Source organism: Pagrus pagrus (assembly GCF_965226575.1).
Source record: "Pagrus pagrus genome assembly, chromosome: 11".
In the NCBI taxonomy this organism is placed as follows: domain Eukaryota; kingdom Metazoa; phylum Chordata; class Actinopteri; order Spariformes; family Sparidae; genus Pagrus; species Pagrus pagrus.
Window position 1 is genome coordinate 30,941,679 of NC_140195.1, and position 16,716 is coordinate 30,958,394.

The 16,716-nt window shown below is 40.1% G+C and overlaps 1 protein-coding gene and 1 long non-coding RNA gene across 6 annotated transcripts in view; both read right to left on the reverse strand.

Annotated features, from left to right (window-relative positions):
- Positions 1-16,716, reverse strand: part of atp2b3b (ATPase plasma membrane Ca2+ transporting 3b) — an 89,473-nt gene that overhangs the window by 17,536 nt on the left and 55,221 nt on the right. For all 5 annotated transcript variants that reach the window (XM_084365965.1, XM_084365969.1, XM_084365966.1 and 2 more), the window contains exons 21-24: positions 14,651-14,864; positions 13,766-13,977; positions 6,639-6,746; positions 6,173-6,355 (exon numbers count right to left, since the gene is read on the reverse strand). In XM_084365965.1, coding sequence (XP_084222091.1) covers positions 6,173-6,355; positions 6,639-6,746; positions 13,766-13,977; positions 14,651-14,864 — 717 coding nt within the window. The remainder of the gene's footprint in view (positions 1-6,172; positions 6,356-6,638; positions 6,747-13,765; positions 13,978-14,650; positions 14,865-16,716) is intronic.
- Positions 2,646-4,759, reverse strand: LOC311264831. The gene is made up of 3 exons (XR_014623494.1): positions 4,196-4,759; positions 3,595-3,695; positions 2,646-2,798 (listed from the first exon to the last, which is right to left on the reverse strand). It is a non-coding gene; the product is annotated as an uncharacterized lncRNA (long non-coding RNA).

Here is a 16,716-nt window from a genome sequence, read left to right on the forward strand (position 1 = left end):
TGACAAAAGACAAACAAGAGCGTTTCATTGACTCTATTGAAAGAAACCGGGCACACGTGAAAGTTGTCATTGATATTTTGCTGTTTTGCGCAAAACAAGGCATTGCACTGCGTGGTCACAAGGAGGACGCAGAAAGCCTGAACAGAGGAAATTTTCTAGAGTTGTTCAAACTGATTTGTGATTATGACCCTGACATAAAAAAGCGCTTTGATGAGCTTCCAAATAACGCAAAAATGATGAGCCCTGACATTCAGAACGATCTCCTTGAAACTGCAGCATCACTACTCCTCCGAAAAATCAAAGCGGAGCTGCATGCAGAGACAGACACGTACTATGCCATTTTAGCTGACGAATATAAGGACCTCTCAAAGAAAGAGCTCGTTGCTGTCTGCTTAAGGTATGTGTATAACGGTAACCTGAGAGAGAGAGCTGTCGGATTTGTTGCGACGGATGACATGACATCATCTGGCATCACCAAAAAGATTTTGGAAGTACTGGAACCACTGCAGCTGGATCCTGAATTGTGTGTGGGTTTCAGTTTTGACGGAGCAGCAGTTATGTCTGGTGAGAAATCCGGGGTGCAGGTGCAGCTCAAAAAAACTTTTCCTCATGCAGTGTATGTACACTGCCACTCCCACCGCCTGAATCTGGTGCTTTCGACAGCTTCAAAAGTGTCTCCCACTGTGGCCACTTTTTTTGATGTTGTGAATTCACTGCATCATTTCATGACCGGAGCCAACAGACATGCACGATTTCTACAAATCCAAGAAGAACTTCATCCCGACGCACCCCGTCTGGAGCTTGTGCGCTCCACAGATATTAGGTGGAGTTCAAAATCAGAGTCTGTGAGCCGAGTTTTAACATTGTATGATGTCATATTAGAAACACTGAGTGAGTTTGCGGAGGGGTCAGGTCAGACCAAACTAGACGCAGAGTCTCTCCTGCAGCAACTACAGACCAAAAGATTCATATTTCTTCTTGTTGCGTTTTCTAAGCTGTTCAGTGCAAGTGATTTTGCGACAAAAAGCCTACAGTCCCCATCTGTGTCAGTGACTGACTGCATCCACATGATTGAGGGCCTCAACGAAACTTTTGCTACTTTCAGGAGTAACTCAGACAGGGAATTTGAGAGAATAATCAGGCTAACTGATGACATCATGAAGAAAAACGATGTTCAGAACTGGGATGTAGCAGGCGCACGGAACAGAAAGCTGCCTGCCAAGTTTGCTGACTCGCATGTGGCCTCTACGGTGGGCAGGTGTGCACCCATCAGGAGTGATTCTGATTTGCAGTCCTTGTGGATTATGATCCTTGACAGACAGCTGGTCGAACTGAACAACCGTTTTCAGAGTGACTCTTGTGGAATAATGAAGGCTGCTGCCTCCCTGCTGCCTGCATCAGACGCGTTTTGCCAGCTGGACGCATTGCGCGCGCCGAGCAGGCATTATGGACTTGGTTTGGAGGACTCTGAATTGACTGTGTTTGGGCAACTCATCAAACGGAAAGTGGATGGGGGACATCAGTTCCCGTCCATTATTGAAGTCTTAGACTCCTGCGACAAAGATGTTTTTCCCAACATGAACTGTTTACTGCGTATCCTGATATCACTGCCTGTTACGAGTTGCTCTGTGGAGCGCCTTTTTTCAGTTGTAAACAGGATTAAATCCACCAGCAGAGCTACAATGCTCACAGAGAGACTGAATAGCATCTCGTTGCTCATGTTTGAAAAAGAGCTCGCGGAGAAACTGGATTCTGATGAAATAATAAATGCGTTCAAGGCCAAGCCACGCCGTCTTGCCCTTTAAATTGAGAGCTGCGCAGTGCGCACAGGTGAGCAGCAATATCGTTGTGTCCTTTCCTTTGCTGCTAAGCGCAATAGTTGTGTTCAGATGGTTAAATAGCTTTGTTGATCATGCGTAATGTGGATACGTTATGGCTCTATGAGAGTGCATGAGGACGCGCATGTGTTATATTTCATTATGTTCATCTCATTGGGCACGCAATGTCTGTGTGTGCATAACACATGGTTTGTTATTACTGATAAGAAGGCACACAACGTGTGGATATGTTTTGTGTTAATAATGTTGGAATGGAGAGAGATACATACTTTTGAATGTTTGTGGAGGTGTAACTCAATTTGTTGAAAATAAATTTGGCACAACCAGTCTTTGCTGGTACACACCCAATGTCTTTTTTCTGGCTACACCAGTGGCTGGTACTTCAAAAAAATTTAAGTATTGACCATTGAAAGTGTCTGTGTTCACAGTATGCTGAGGACAGTCGAGCTCTGTTCCATGAAAATATCTAATCATGTTGCTCATCTGTTGCTTTACAGGCCAGAATTCAAGGACTACGTTTGGAGCAATCTCATCAAGTGCTGAACTCTGCCTGACACCTATTTATTTGTCGCTCTGTATTTACTCCTTGTTTTGCATTATCTCTAACATTTGAATAAAGTCTTTAAATATGATAAATGCCTTTTCTTTACACTTCCAGCATAAACAACCATCCCATTAGAGTTCTGACTCTTTACATGATGCACTAATAATAACAACTGAATTAGGTAAGACTCTGGTTTATTCCATTTTTTGGAACACATGTAAATAAATAACACAACAAAAATAGTTGACCTTTTATCATTTAGACAATATACAGTACAATTAGCATTAAAAACTTTATACAGGAAGGATTTCCAGAGGTTTCTTGACTGATTATAGACACAGCTCTGTGTTGGCCAACAGGTCAGGCTGTTGATGTCGGTGCGGTCCCAACCCTGTACGGTTTTTACAGTGATTGTCCTGTAGAAAGAATAACACAATTACTTATCTGACAGTAAATACAGCTTATCAAAGACCTTGAAATTACTTTCAATTTATTATTACACCACAACTTTGGATGCATTTAATGCAGTGACAAATATTCCTGAAAACAACCAGAAATAGCCTCTGTTACATCACAATTCAGCAATCAGCAAAACTTTACTTTCAGAGTTATTTACATGGTTTCACGTTACTTTACAACTTTACTTGTCCAACTCCTCAACTCCTGTGACTGAAAAGTCATCATTTCTGCAAAAATTCTAATTATTACAATACTGGATAAGGATGGAGGACTAAATATATTCACAGGACATAAAGTTACATCTGAATGTGTTTATGGGGCATACAAAGTGTACTGATTCGCTCAAAGACAACACAGGACTGTTGCTATTTAAAAAAAGTAACAATAGAAGTCTGTGGTTAGGTGGGTGATGCTTATGTGATGTGTGGCAAGCGATTATTTATAGGGATTGTTAGGTGCATTGTGTGTCTATTTTCTTAAAAAATGTCTTACTAATATGTAACAGTCTCGAGCAGTAGGCTAACATGTGACTGCTAGGACCAGTACTTGAAGCATTTTCCTGGTGCAGCTAAAGAAATGATGCCATTCCTTTTTGTATTGTGTCCCTGCTAAGGAGCACATTCATGCACATAAAGCAAACCAACTTGATATGAAGGAAGGACACGTACATATGAAATGTATCCATCAAAGATAAATATTACATGAATAACAGTGGTCTGATCCATGTTGCTACCAGCATCAACTTACACTCACCTGTCAGAGAGGGACTCTGCAGAAATAGTGTAGACATCAGGGCATGGTTCTGCTGTGAGCTGACTCTTTGAAGGGTGGATGTTGATGCGTCCCTCTCATAACTATAGGACACAGAAACAGGATACATCAGCAAATTTGTAAAACGTCTAGTTCAAAGTCAATATGAATGAACTTCATATAAATACTATCTAACGACATCTGCTTACAAATACAATGCAAACTATATTCAGAGATATATGTAATCTTCCCAGGACCTCCGAACAGTGGACTTGGCCTTTCACACGTGTAGCACACAAGAATTAGTTCGCCCCTCACATACAGCTCGTCTGGCTAATGTCCAAACAGCCCAGGGTAGCAGGGCATGTGTGAACACTGCTATATGGATCAGATCCACAGTACGTGTAAACGTTGGCCTGCGTGTAAACGGTGACGTTACATGTAAATATGTTACATACGGCAGTAGTCTGTCATAGCTAGCTAACGATGCTAGGGTTGGGCTAATACATACGACAGCAACATAAGGAGCTAACGTTAGCTACGTTGACTACATAATACAGAGTAATAATACATTTCCCCCAACCAAAACAAACCAGCTCATTACCTGTCCAACAGAGATGCAGCTACCATGGCGTCCATTTTCAGGCCTTCGACTCCATCAGTTGTCTCCATTGTTGAACAGCCGCTCCAATGTTGACTCTCGTTTCACCTCTTGAGCTCTCCAACTTCTTTTTGTTTGTAGCCTTCTCCAGTTCGGTCTTTCCTTTCTTGCTCAGTTTGGCAGTACCAGCTGCTGTAGGTACAGCTGATAATGAAACGTGTGGCTGTACTTTCTCTGCCATTCTTGTCCGTAAACAATGAGCTCAGCCTGCCACAGCTCCAGCAGGGCGGTGAATTGACTCCGGTCACGTGCAATGACTGATGGGCGGAGTTAGCGCAGGGTGGGCAGGTAAGGACAGATTAATGGACAGGTAGATATCTTCGGGCTGCTAAAATGGATTGGATGAAGTTATTACAGCCCTGTCACTTTTTCCCTTTTTTTTTCCAAAGTGTTTTATATTTTGATTACTGTCTGGATGTTAAGAGATTTTATACAAATATAATTAAAAAAGCTTCTGAACAGAATTACCAATCCCAGCTTAAATAAAAGGTTCATGAAGCATTCCATTGTTTGTTAACAGTGAAATAATTATTAACAAATAATAAAATAATAATAAACACTATAAATGTACCATTTATTAATGATGGTTATTGTGTTACTGCATGAGGTTGTGTGTGTATGCTTGGATGTGTATTTAGTGTCTGCACACTCAGACCAAAACCCTCTTAATGAAACCTGACCACTTTACGCAAAGACAGGCACTTTAGCAGAGAGTCTGCACCGGCTCTCTAACACTGTTTAGGAGGCTGTTAGCAGATTGTTGATGCTGTTTTGCTGTCTTAATGTCCATTCCCACACAAAGCAGTGCGAGAATCAATCAATTAAAGCAATCAAGCAAGTCAACAGCCTGTCTACTTGGCATTAGCCTGTACACATTGTGTAAACACTCATACACACAAGTGCCGCTGCAGCAACACACACAAAATCACAGCATTTATCCTCTCTCATGATGCTTATAAGTATCTAAAATACCACTTCCGAGTTAGAGAAAGCTTTAGAGAACAGAAGAGTTAGCTGTGTTGGAGAGAAAAAACTGGATCATTATGTTTGGCACAAGTCAGAAGAACAGCACAGACAGGATGAGAGAAAGACTGACTGTTGAAGAGTAAGAACAAATCAGATGCAGTGATTAAACTGAACTACAATGGAAGAGTCAATAATGCAGAACCTTCTTTCTTTCCAAACATCTCTTTTGTTGTGTTAAGGTCACAAGACTGCCAGTTTATTACCCCCGCCAAGGAGGTTGTGTTTTAGCCTGTGTCTTTGGTTTGCTGGATGGTTTGTCAGCAGGATTACACAAAATGTGCCAAATGGATTTCCACCAAACATGGATGGAGGATGCGTCTTGGCCCAGAATAGACCCCATTAACTTTTGGTGTGGATCCAGATTAAGGGGACCCAGAATTTTTTCACTTTCTTTATCATTGTATATACAATGTCATGTAATTTGATCCCAATTTAGCAGATTTAAATATGTCTTATTTGATATTGGATTGGGCTTGACTGAATTAAAGGGCACTGTTGGGCCTTGGCAGAGGTATACACTTGACTGAGTGCCATTCTAGTTTAGGCAGTGTTACTACACAATTGCAGAACAATGGAAATTGTTTTGTCCTCCAAAATAATGAGCAGTTTATAATAAAGCATTTAATAAAAAGCTAAAGCCATTAGGCATTTATGTTCAGATTCATGTTCTTTGTGATACATAATATTGTCTTTGGTTTTCATGTATCCTATATTTATCATACTTTTGGCACGTTCCCCATCTATCTGTACTTCACCTCAAACAAACTGCTTGTGTGTCATGACGACATGAAGCTTCTGGTTGAGGCATTGTGGGGACTGGATATCTGTGTATGTGTGTGTTCCTGTGAAAAGGGTTCAGTTATGGTTTGTTTTGTTGGTCCAGTAAAAAGGTACCTGGGTCTGGATGCGGTTGAGGCCTCTGAACCAGAGGATCTGTCCACGACGCAGCTCTCTCTCAGCACAGTCGATCTCCTCCTCATCCTCTGCCAGCTCCTCCCCTTCTTCCTCCCCTGGCTCCAGGCCCAGTCCCGCCTCCTTCAGGCAAGGCAGGCGCTCTGTCGGCACCGTGGCGATCACCTGGAAGCCAGGTTTGTTATATTGTGATTTGACCAGAAGACAGTAGTATGGTGTTATCGTGAGCCACTCGGAGCTATTCCAATCATTTTACATGCATGATGGACCGGATAGTAATAGATTATTTCAACTGTCAATCTCAGCACACAATTCATCAGAGGGTTTATCTAAGTCAGTGTGAAAATGTTTCCTTAGCTTCACCTCACAGAAAACTCTAGGCTAACCAGGCCTGCCAGCCTACACTTGCTCAGTGTGGTTTGACTCAGCAGGCTGAAGAGCGGCTTACCTGCCCCCAGAGCAGCTCTCCAACTCCCACGAACAGACACCAGAGCCACTGCTCTACGTTGAGAGGAGCACAGCTGAAGGGCTTCCCTCCCCACTGCACAATCACGATCTGCAGCAGAAACACAAGGAGGAACATCATTATTGTGTCACAGTTTTGATGGAGAAACCAGCACTGCTCCTTTTCGTGCTGCTGCACCAACCACAGTCTACACTGTAAAAAAAAACCCTGATACATCCTCTAGGCCATCACAATTCAAAGTAGGATATACAAGATTCAAGATTCAAGAGTCAAAGTGTTTGATGTCATATGCACAGTAAGGAAACATGTTTCCCTGTACAATGAAATTCTTCCTTTGCTGTCCACAGAATGCCTATATACTGTGTACATATATAATATATACAACAAAAATATACAAAATAAAGGCAATTTTAAAAGGCAGCATGTGAAATATAAAGAAAAAAGCAACAACAATAATAATAATAATAAAAATAGTGCAAATGTGAGCCATGCAATTATGCATGTGCAATTTGAAAATGTAATTTACAAATGTAAACAGTTATACGAGGTAGACGTGAAAGTAAACTCCTATACAAGGTGGCATTATGACTTTAATCGCTACTGCATCTAATGAAAGTCAAACATAACACATGCAGACATTTTATGTCTGAGTGTTGTAGTTTGTTATTCATGAGGTACAGATAAAGCCAGAGTGTGATTCTCACACAGAGGCTACCATATCATGAGGTCATCAATATTTTGCTTCAGCTTTTCGTTTTTCAACAGTACTGCATGAAAGTGAAAGTAATATGGTCGGTCCGTGATCATATTTGTGATCATATTTGTATTTGAAGTATTTGGTTTGAATATTTCACTGGGTGTGGGTGGTTACAAGACACATGACTATTACGCTATTAATTGACACATTTTCAGCAGAAATGATCGCTTTGCGCTGTATAATTTTTTTCTGATAATCAGAAATCCCTTACGCAGTGGTGGATGATAAAAGAGCTGCAATCAGTGTATAAAAGTGTGTTCACAAACATCCTCTGCGTATTTTGGGAGGGGACAGAGGCCAAACACATTATTAGCATTAGTGCATCTCTTTGTTCTTATTTAACGGCCATCCCAACAGGTTTCCCAGCCCCCCACACTCATCTGGCAGCTGCAGGGTTGTTGAATCAACGAGAGAATTTTGTCAGCGTGCATCCACAGACACAAAGAGCACAGATAGATCTCAAGGGCGAGAGTCGCCTCTCTAAATCTCGATCAAACTGTCTAAACCTGCCTGTGCTGATAACACATAAAGCAAGAATCTCTTACTACACTGCCTATTCATCCCCTAATATGCTTCGAGGAACATTTTTCGTCTAGTACTTAGCTAAAATAGAGGAAGGTCATGAACCGGAAGTCCCCACCATTTTATTTATGTACTATGAAAGTGGAGGCTTAAAAAAACAGTAAAACAAGTTGGTGGGGGGAGAAGTGTGTCACTTGATGACAGGTGGCAGGTTGATGACACGCAGCAAGAGACCACGGGTCAGGCTCGAACCCTGGTCCTCTGTATATGGATCGCATGTTCGACCAACTGAGCTACTGGGGTGCATCGCTGAGAGACATTTTAATCAGAACAGAAAGATCATCATTGGCTGATTTCTTGTGCTAAAACACACTAAATTAACACACAGTCTTGATTTTCATGACTGAATGAACTGAATAAACAAATGGTCCATTTTAGAATAATATACATATAGTATATTTTCGAATAATAACAATTGATGCATTAATGTGCTCATAACTTTAGGGCTGCAGTAGGTAAAGGATGAACTAATTTTAATAACTATATACTGCTGGGTGGCTTTCCCTATGATAATATAACCTAGCTATAACTTTAGATTGTTGATATAAAATATAAATTAAGTAAGTAAAGTAAAGTAATCAGTAGGGCTTACGCTATCTGAACTATCTAAAGCTTTAACATAAATGTAGTGGGATAAAAATGTAATATTTGCCACTGAGATGTAATGGGGTAGAAGAAAAGTTAATAAAGGTTTAGGTTCAGAGGGTTTCTATGCTGTTTATGTTTTTTGTGAGGGAAGTGCCATCTCATTGTGACACCCGGCGATCGAAATCAATGGCTGTATTTACAGTGGAATCTAGGCACACCCCCAGGAGGGGGGGCTCCCAGCCGGCTGGCAGCCGATGGGAGGAGAAATTCGAGGCGGCTGTAACTGTATAGTTAACCCTTAGTTAACCACAATTTGACTTCGCTAACATCAGGTCATGAAGATCTGTTTGTGTATGTACCTTGCAAGACAGCTGGATTAGCAAATGATCATGTAATCTTGTAAATCCATCTTGCCTGGCTTCAAACTATGAGCTAAACACACAGTGGTTGGCACCAATCAGCATCCTATGAGGAACTATTGGAAGCTGTGGTTTAGGTGTGAAGACCAGAGAGATAAGCACAATATTGTGCAGGTTTCCCTCATGTTGCCAAAACAGCTCTGACCCATCAAGGCATACACATAGGACTTCTGAGGGTGTCCTGTGATGTCTGCCACCAGGATCCTTTCAGTCCTGTGGGTTGCAAGTGGTGCCTCATGCATCAGACTTGTTCTGGCAAGTCCCACAGATGCTCGATCAGATTGAGATCTGAGAAATCTGGAGGCTGCGTTGACACATTGTCAATGTTATGGGAGTGCAAAGAAGCACACTTAGAATTTGATCAATGTTACCCTGTCTTCTCAAAGTGTATAGCATTTCTACAGCTCTCATGTTTCTGTGATGAATGAGTGGAACACAAACTACTTTGTCACAAAAAAATTTCATGAAGTTTGGTTCAGTAATGAATTTATTATAGGTCTTCTGAAAATGTGACCAAATCTGCTGGATCAAAAATATACATACAGTAACTTGAATGATCAATTTAGGTGATTATAGAAAGGTGTGTGAATGAAATGCTCTTTGTAGCATGGCCTCTTAACTTCTTCTGAGTTATTCTGATTGATAACAGCTAATGACATTTCTGGACCCATTTCAATAGGGCTTGTTGACACACCCATTAGACTCAGCCACAAACACTACAATGGGAAAGTCTAAAGAGCTCAGCATTGATCTGAAAGAGCACATTATTGATTTGAACAAGTCAGGAAAGTCACTTGGAGCCTTTTCAAAGCAGTTACAGGTCCCAAGATCAACTGTACAAACAGTTTGTAAGTATAAAGTGCATGGCACAGTTGTGTCACTGCCACATCAGGAAGAAAACACAAACTATCACCTGCTGCTGACAGAAAACTGGTCAGGATGGTCAAGAGTCAACCAAAAACCACCAAAAAGGAAGTCTGCAATGAATTAGAAGCTGCTGGAAGACAGGTGTCTGTGTCCACAGTCAAGTGTGTTTTACACCAACATGAGCTGAGAGGCTGCCATGTTAGAAAGAAGCTCTTGATCCAGATGCAGCACCTTAAAGCTGGACTGAAGTTTGCTGCTTATCACATGGACAAAGAAAAAACCTTCTGGAGGAAAACTCTGTGGTCACATGAAACAAAAACTGAGTTGTTTGGCCACAATGAGGACAGAGGATGTCGTTCACTGTGCAGATTGTAAAGCCCATTGAGGCAATGTGATTGTGATTTTGGGCTATATAAATAAAATTGATTTGATTTGATTTGAATGAGCAACAATATGTCTGGAGGAGAGAAGGTGAGGCCTTTAACCCCAACAACACCAGACCTACTGTCAAGCATGGTGCTGGTGGTATTATGCTGTGGGGCTGTTTTGCTGCCAGTGGATCTGCTGCTCTAAAGAAAGTAAATGGAATAATGAAGAAGGAGGATTATCTCCAAATTCTTCAGGAAAACCTCAAACCATCAGCAGAAGACTGGCTCTTGGGTGCAGTTGGGTGTTCCAACAGGACAATGATCCCTAACACACATCAGAAGTGGTAAACAAATGGATCAATCAGGCTAGAATTGAGGTTTTGGAATGGACTTCCCAAAATCCTGACTTGAACCCCATCAGAACATGTGGATTGTGCTGAAGAAACAAGTCCTACCAGGAAGCTATCACAATTAAGTTGAACTTAACCGATTCTGTCAAGAGGAATGGTTAAAATTCAGCCAGAGGACGACCAGAAGCTTGTGGATGGATATCAAAAGCAGCTGAGGTGAAAATGGCTTAAAGTAATATAAGAACTACTCTATGTTTATTTTTGATCCAGCAGATTTTGTCACATTTTCAGAAGACCTATAATAACTTAAATTACGGAACCAAACTTTGTAAATGTTTTTGTGATAAAGCAGTTTGTGTTCCTTTCATTCCATCACAGAGAAATGAGAGCTGTAGAAATCATTGGAACTGAAGACTGCCATGATATACATTTTCTTTACAAGTGGATGGAAACTAAGTAAAAAGTGTTTAACTTAGAATTTTTAGATTTATAAATCAGAGTTTAGGACTATTCTCAAGACCATGATAAAAAGGAAATACAGCAAAACTTGTGTTATAATGTGGTGTTACTGTAATGCCTTAAAATGGGATAAAGTTAATGGTCATGTAATAATAAAAGCAGACCAGTATCCAACTGTGTCCTTAAACTTGGACCACTGTAATACCGGGCTCCTATAGGCTTACTTGCCTCAGAGGATGTAGAGAAAGAATTTTATATAGCACATGATCATTTACAGCAGGAACAAGGCTCATCAGAGTGACATTATCATCTTGACACCAAACTGCACAGTCATAAGTCTCACTGGGAGAGTGATACACTGTATCATATACAGTAACTATTACTTTGTGCAAGGAGGAGAGATCCTTCATTCCTACTTATTTCTCTCGTTTACCTCTGTCAAGTTGTCTCCAGTCTTCAGCTCTGTCATCTCTTCTTTTCCCAATCCTTCTCAAATGTCTCTGTCACTCTCCGCCTCCTGATCACTACCATCACCCTCAAGCTCTCTGTCTTCTCTCATTTCTCCCCAGAGTACCACAGAGAACTGAAAAGCTTCGGAAAATATCCCTCTTCCCTTCCCTCCATCTCTCACTCTGTCTTTGTTTGCTTCTCAGTTTTTTTGTAAACTTACAATTCACGCTCAGTGAATTTCTTCTGTATTGACTGTGAGTTCATTCGACAAACAGTTCTTCTGAGGGTTCTTAAGTTTGGAATCCTAAATCTGGACATGTATTTGGGGTAAAATTGGGTTATACAGTTAAAGACAATAGCGGGCTGAAGATGAGAAAGCCCACAGTTCAGATGCAGGGAAAACTGGCGACTCAGACACTGAGGTGGTGAACTGAAGCCAGATCACAGAAATTAAATGTGACAGGCCTTATTCTTTGCATAATTGTACATCTCACATTTTAATTCACTTAATATCAAACGTTTATTATAGATCCACATTATCATAATAATTTAAACCAGTGTCATATCTATCTATAATATGTATATATATATACTAATCTATAAACCTTTCAATTGTAAAAGAAATAAGCCAACTTAAATCTTAAATGATGTCCCATGGTGGGGCATGAATGAATGCCTACTGTAGACCATTTTGGTAAGTGAAGCAGTCAGTCAAATCGCTGTAAAGATATAAAAAGTGCAGTGCCACTAACATACTGCTGCATGCAAAGACTTTTACTGACTGCTAGAGGACAATGTGAATGGAAGAATCCACAGAGGGTGGGGTTTGAGGCTGATCCACGTGCTGATACAAAGTTGATTTGGGATTTACAAAAGGAAATTGCACACCAGCAGGGTAGTCCAGGTTTGAATGAATGAATGAATGAATGAATGAATGAATTTTTTATTTCGAACATGTATAAAAAAAAAAGACAAAAAAAAGGAATGTAACTATTTGTACATACAAAAGAAAAAAAAAAAAAAGAAATTAAAAAAGTAAAATAAAATAAAGAGCTAAGACATAACAAAACACCGCACATTGTTCGAAAAAGGAGTGGGAAGAAGTACAATACTTTTTTAATTTCCCACCCCTTTTTAACTACTCTTCAGTTTGTAACTACACAGATATCCTAACTACATAATACACCTATATAAATATATACCATATATACACTTCATAAATATCTATATAAATATATAATTACAAAAATAAATATATACTACATACCTATCCTTGTAAATATAAATATAAATATAAATATATATATATATAAACTATCCCCATAAATAAATATAAACCCTATATACCATATACTAAGTTAGTTACAATATAACAATCAACCCTATTCTATTTATAGATTTATCCCTCATCATCCTCCGTTAACATACTTCCTCTTCCTTCTTCCTTGTTTAAAAATATTTTTTTGTACCTTTTTTTAAACAGATTTATATTTGCACTTTGTTTTATTTCTGTCTCCAGACTGTTCCACAAAGTCACCCCACAGCTCCATACGCACATGCTTTTCATATTTGTTCGAACCTTTGGATTTTTAAAATTTAGGTCTCCCCTTAGATTATATCCCCCCTCCCTTTCACTAAACATTCCTTGTATATTTTTAATTTAATTTCTTTTGAATATTTTTTGGCGCACGCACAGACGTCATTTGTATGACCACAAACATTTGGTAGTTTAATTCATTGATGGAGTACGTTTTCAAACAGTTATTACAAACAGACTTTTTCAGGGGTAAGTATTTACATGATTCCATTCAGTCACTCTGCTGGACCCAAGCAACAATAAAATACCATAAACATACCATATGCCAAGAATCATTTTGTTGCCCATAGAAGTCACCTCCTAAAGAAGTCTGGTCCAGTGTCTGAGCCTAACATTCTTCAACTGAGCGTTAGAGAGGCTCAGTCAATTTAAGTTAAGTACAACTAATTTATAACAAGATTTCAGTCAAGGACCTGTGTTGCATGTAATCGCACTCTCTCTTTCACCCCCGCCCCCCCCCCCGTCCTTTTCCTCTCTATATCTTTACTTTCACTATCAAATAAAGAAGCGAGCCAAAAAAATAAATGATCTACAGCCAGCGTTAATAATAATAATAATAATAAATTGTACTTCTATAGCGCTTTTCTCAATACTCAAAGACTTAAAGAACAACAACAAAACCAAACAACAAGACAAAGAAAACAATACAGAGATTAAATGGGTTAACCTTACCTGCACGGCAAAGGTCCCAAGAACGATGGAGCAGAAGATGGGGTTGGCAAATATTCCGTCAAAGACGTTTCTCTCTCCGTGGATCTTGCGAGCGTTGATCTCGTTGAAAAGTTGCATGAGGACAAAGGTGTTAAAAATGATGGTGTAGTGCTCAGAGGGAGGGGAGTGGAGCGGTGCATTGCGGCCACTGTCGATGTTAAACATGCGCTCGCCTAGAGGGTAAAGAAAGGAGTAGATGAGGTGTGAAAAATGGAAGATCTGCTGTGTTGTTTATTACCAACTGCAACTGCATCGGCTGGTAATGTTTTTGATTTTTGAGTCTGTGTGTGTCATCATGGGAAAATGTGGTCCTGGAAACACCTTTTGTAGCGGGAACTCCCACATAAGCAGTTTTGAGTACTTTGCCAGGTCTTTCTATGTGTGTCCAGTGATAGATTTTGTCAGCGTGATATTATCACACCTGTGCAAGGTACAGTCATGAAACTGTACAGGCGTGTAGTTGAATCAAAATGAAGGTCAAGTTCAAAGATGGGCATGGTCTGACCATTGAGTACTAATGTAATTATGTAGTAGTGACCACTGAGTGATGGGCGTTGCAACAGGTGTGATCCCATTGCAGGATGGCCTCTAGTTAGGAACTGCATTTGATATGCTGCGGCACACATGCTAGTTGCTAATGTAGCCGTGTATTTGTGTGCTTGTGTGGATATGTCTCCACCGCCAAGGCATCATTTTTTTTTTTTTTTTGGTTAAAAGCACATTAAGGGTTGGGTTTAGGCAAGCAGTGTTCTAGTAATCTATTGATCAAAGCCAGCTATTTGAGGCTAGTTGACTAGTAGTGTAATTGCTTGCTGTGTAATTGTGTGTGTAAGTGTGTGTGTGCACCTATGAACAGCAGGGTGAAGATGATGACCAGCTGGTACACTCCATGACCCAGGATGTTCTTCATCATGGTTAGTGAGATGAGCGGGTTGTTCCGGCCGTACGGTTTCCGTAGCAACAGGTCCTCAGTGGGGGGCTCGGTGGCCAGGGCCAAAGAAGCAAATGTGTCCATGATCAGATTCACCCACAGCATCTGCACCGCCTTCAGAGGAGAGTCCTGCACAGAGATTTGCAACCAGAGGCCTGTGTCACAAATCATGGTCGGGTGAATTTGGCTACACTAACCAACTGCTGGTGATTGTGGCCTTTTCATATGGCCCAGATTCCCAATATTAACAGTTGTTCTTGTATTAAAACAATACTGTTTAAGTCTGTTAATCTATCAGTATGATCATATAGTTTGTTTAATTTGTGTAGTTTTAGGGTCTGTTTCCACATAGTCCACAAGGGAGCTTTGGGAAGAAGTGTTGGGGCACTGAGAAAAAACAATGCACACAGGTTTTGTTTCTATGACAACATATCACGACTCTGACTGCTGTTGTATGATAGACTAGCATCACCCCTTTGCTTATTTGCATACTTGTATCTGTTTGTTTGACATTGTTGTTTACCATGAGCTTGTGCTCATACTTTGTATGGATGAGCTTAATTATGATGTCCCCGCTGTCAAGGTTTTGAGCTAATTTATTTGTCATTATACCACACAGGGTTACATAACAAAATTGAAAGTTTGTAGTTTCTTTTTCATGGGGCCATCATATTGCAGCATGTAAGTCTTACACTGAGTTCACATCTTTCACAGATCCCATTTTAATGGTTAATGGACTTTTTTAGTCTACTGGCCACTCAAAGCACTTTACAACACTTGTCAGATTCACCCATTCACACACACACATTCATACACTGATGGCAGAGGCTGCCATGCAATGTGCCAACTGCTCATCAGGAGCAATTTTGGGTTCAGTATCTTGCTCAAGGACACTTGACATGTAACTAGGGGAGCCGGGAATTTGAACCAGCAACCTTCCGATTACTAGATGATCCACTCTACCTCCTGAGCTACAGCCGCCCCAAATATCAATTATAGGTCTAGGTCTTGTTAATTGTTTGCAATATAAACCTAACACTGTGTTATTGCTAGCGAAAAAGCCTTTTTCATGTTAGATGTTGATGGGTGTTGAAAGGGACCAATCGAAGGATGGGACAGCACTACTGTCTATTTTTCTCCACCCCCAAAGTCTCAAAAATCAACTTGGCATTGGGAAGTATTGAGCAGTTGAAGCTTGTGGGGGGGTTGAGCTCGCATTTGTCACACTAATGTTCGCTGGACCGCATATATGCATGCGGATACTGTTCTGTGCGCCCCATTGGCTTCTCACACGTCTGTTTTTTATGTGCGCAGGGTTTTGAGAATATCTAAATGCTATAGTGGACCAAGGCATTGAGTGTGCAGAGGGCAGTGGCCTACAGTGATGCAAAAATACTCTATTGAAAAATAAGTCTTGCATTTACAATCTTATTTAAGAAAAAGTACACAAGTATTGTCAGCTTAAATTATCAAAATTTTGATCAAAATCAAATTATACTCTTTATGCAGAAAAATGACCCCTGGGACTAATATATTATTACATATAATCGTAGAGCTAATTTGAATGACTACATATACTGTGTATACTGTGGGGTTGTGAGATAAAAGAAGAGAAAATTAAGTTCTGTTACAAAAATGTATATTTTGATTTCAGAGATAAATCTAATCTTTTTATGAAATATGAGATATGAGAAGAATTATTTTAATCAAACCATCTACAAGGTTTGAAGGAGAGCCCCTAAATAGACACTCTTTTTATGTGTTTACTTTCCACGTTTGTGTTACTGGAGTCGGCATTAGTGAGGTATTCCTTGCATTTCAAACATATGTAATTCTTTCCATGTGTGTCAGCTTGTCTCTGCTTATATTAGCTTAGAGCAAAAATGTGTGTCTGTTGTGTGTGTGTGTGTGTGTGTGTGTGTGTGTGTGTGTGTGTGTGTGTGTAGTAATGCATGTGTGTCAGCATATATGTTTATTAATA